The 3,113-nt window shown below is 43.6% G+C and overlaps 1 protein-coding gene across 1 annotated transcript; it reads right to left on the bottom strand.

The window, feature by feature from the left end:
- Positions 1–1,198: 1,198 nt before the first annotated feature.
- On the bottom strand, positions 1,199–2,158 carry LOC117436902 (olfactory receptor 1020-like). Its single transcript, XM_034068974.1, has one exon. The coding sequence runs from the start codon at positions 2,156–2,158 to the stop codon at positions 1,199–1,201; it is 960 nt and encodes a 319-aa protein (XP_033924865.1).
- Positions 2,159–3,113: the final 955 nt, after the last annotated feature.

The following is a 3,113-nucleotide window of genomic DNA, read 5'->3' as shown; positions in this document are numbered from 1 at the left end:
TCTCCTGTTCATCATGGTGCACTTCAGGATCAGAAGAGCTTCTGTTCCTGCTTATAATGGGAAAAGTGTCAAAGGAAAACACAAACAAGACAAGGTTGTTGCACTTCTCACTGTGTGCATCTTTGGGGCCATAACCCCTGGGATCCTTCTGTTAGGAAGCTGTCTGTCTCTTGAGCAGTGTCTTCAGTGCCTCCTTCACCTCCTGGTTCCTCAGGCTTGTCATGGGTTCAGCAGTAATAGTCATTTTCCCCACCTTCTTGTAGCTGGTGCAGTTCTGTGGTTTGACTTCTGGGCTGGAAACAGTTGCTGATAGCAAGTATGTTTTGAGGGTGTTTTTGTTCAAGGCCTTTTCTGAGCACATGCTCAGCTGGGGAGGAGGGGAGGCCAGGAGGAAGGAGAGACAGGACACCTGACCCAGGCTAGTCAATGAGGTATTCCATACCATAGCACGTGATGCCCAGGATGCAACTGGGAGAGAGAGAGCACGAGGGGTGGAAGTCTGGAGGAAAATGGAGGAGGGAGCACACGGTGCTCAGCCGGGCAGGGTGGAGTGAGTTATGGGTCGGTGGCTGGTGAGGTGTTGTATTCTTTTCGCTTGTTATTGGCTGTATCATTATTATTTGTAATAGTAGTGGCAGTACTGATTTTGTGTTATGCTTTAGTAATTAAACCATTCTTATTTCAAGCCGTGGGGACTACATTCTGGTTTAAACCACGACATACAGTCATGTAGATCCACTCATGGAGTCCAAGTCTGTTTGTGTCACTTTAGTTGCAATACCAGTTTTATACATTGATGTGTATTCCTCTGTCACACATACATATATTTACACACATACACACTTATTACAGATATTGGAGCTGAGGGAAAAGGTCCAGAATCTTGCAAGAAAAGTGGAAATTTATTAGTGACAAAAGTGAGAAATGAATAAAGCTGATTGGTGTTTCCTGTGAGGAAAAGAAGGCCTGGGATAATTCAAGGTAATGTTTTCCTAGATGCTGGTAGCTGAGAAGTGAAATGAGGTTTGAGGTTCCTGCTCCTCCTGGTTTCCTTCCAAGGAAGATGTAAGGGGGGTTCTGTTTCTCATTAAGTACCATCATTGACTTTAGTGCAGGAACTGTGAAAGAACATGTATAAAGTCATGAGGATGAGTGGAAAACCCCATTAGTTTAGACTTTCTCACTTGATGTAGGGTATTTATGCCCTGCATGATACAAGTTTTGTATGTTGCCACTGGTTGAACAACCTCCTCACACACTTGATCAGAGCTCCCTTCACCTCCTTGTTCCTCAGGCTGTAGATGAATGGGTTGAGCATGGGAGTGACCACGATATAAAAGATGGAGGCCACCTTATCCAGGCTCCTGTGGCTAGAAGAGGGTTGTAGGTACATGAAGAATCCTGACCCAAAGAACAAGGAAACAGCCACCAAATGGGAGGCACAGGTGTGGAAGGCTCTGGCTCTGCTCTGTGCTGAGCACATCCTCAGCACTGTGCAAATGATAGAGATGTAGGAGAGCAAAATGACCACGCTTGCACCCAGCACATTGATGGCTACAAAGGCAAGGATGACCATCTCACTGCTGTGGGTGTCAGAGCACACAAGCTTTAGAACAGGAAATTCATCACAGAAGAAGTGGTCAATGTGGTTGGGACCACAAAAGGAACCTCCAAACATGCTCCATGTGCAGATGATGGCACTGAGGAAGGCGAATAGGTAGGATGATGCTACCAGCTGCCAGCAGACACGGCTGGACATGATGGTCACATAGAGCAGGGGCTGGCAGATGGCAACGTGCCGGTCGTAGGCCATCATGGCCAGCAGGTGACATTCAGCAGTACCAAAGAAAGCAAAGGTGAAGAACTGCATCATGCAGGCAGTGAAAGAAATGGTTTTGTCCTCTGATAAGAGGTCTGCCAGCATCCTGGGGGAGATGACTGTGGAATAGCAGATGTCAGTGAAGGCAAACTGGGTGAGGAAGAAGTACATGGGGGTGTGGAGGCTGGGAGACACCCGAACCAATGTGATAATGCCAACGTTCCCCACCAGAGTGACAATGTAAATCAATAGAAACAAGACAAAAAGAGGAGTTTGTGCACATGGTTCCTCTGTAATTCCCAACAGAATGAATTTAATCTGTGTGTGATTTCCTCTCATGACCAGATGTTACCTACAAATGCGAAAGGAAGGAAAACTTGAAAATCATTGCAAATAGAAATTCACTTTTGGAGGATATTTAACAACAATCGATCACCAGTTTAACTGACATGTTTTTGGTGGAATTAATATTTTGTAACCAAAATGATATGAATTTGTTTTTCATAGGAGGTATTTGGAAGAGAACAGAGAGGGCATTGAAGAAAAAAAAGGCATATTTGTTCTTCTCTGTTGAGAAACATAAACTATGAATTTATTCAAGCTCCTGATTTTTCAGGTTTGACTGAAGAATCAGATCTTTACTCACTTTCAGATTGGAGCGATTTGTTGTCAGAAGACAGCTTGGAGGAACCTCATAGGAGTGCAAGTAAACCTGGAGCAAGAGAAAGTCACATTCCCAATGAAATCCCAGCTTACACACTACTGACCTCCACACATTTTCTTTTTGTTTTTAATACTAATGCCAGTCTTAAATTCGCATTTAGCAAAGTGTTATTTATAATTCAAAAGGATAAAATTCACATTGCTGAAGTTATGATTTATATCTTTCTGAGTTCCAGCACACTGAAGCACCCTAAACCCATAGGCATTAAGTTGCTTACTTGAAAACAGAGTTGATGTTTAAATGTGCTGATTCCAAAGGCTGATTTGTAACTGACCACATTCCTCCGACAATCTGAAATGCTGCATTTCTTTATAACAAAACAAGATTCATCCTCATTTAACTCTTGAGTAATTCAGTGCATCTTGCTTTAGCTGCCTATGTAAAAGAAAACCAAAGTGCAAAAGCCAATTCCCCCTCTTATTATAAAGAATACCCACACAGGTAAGGCTGATTTCTGATGCAGCTTTACTAAAGACAATCCAAGGACATGCAGAAGCAAGCCCATTGCATCAGTGCAGGTGAGGCTGTGCTTTGTGTTGGTGTTACCTCCTGTGCCTTCCTCTGCCACAG

This window comes from Melopsittacus undulatus, chromosome 13, assembly GCF_012275295.1.
Source record: "Melopsittacus undulatus isolate bMelUnd1 chromosome 13, bMelUnd1.mat.Z, whole genome shotgun sequence".
In the NCBI taxonomy this organism is placed as follows: Eukaryota; Metazoa; Chordata; class Aves; order Psittaciformes; family Psittaculidae; genus Melopsittacus; species Melopsittacus undulatus.
This window is presented reverse-complemented; position numbering and strand designations above follow the sequence as displayed.

Coding starts and splice junctions, on each gene's coding strand:
- LOC117436902 (XM_034068974.1), bottom strand. CDS start 2,158: ATGAGAGGAAATCACACACAGATTAAATTCATTCTGTTGGGAATTACA.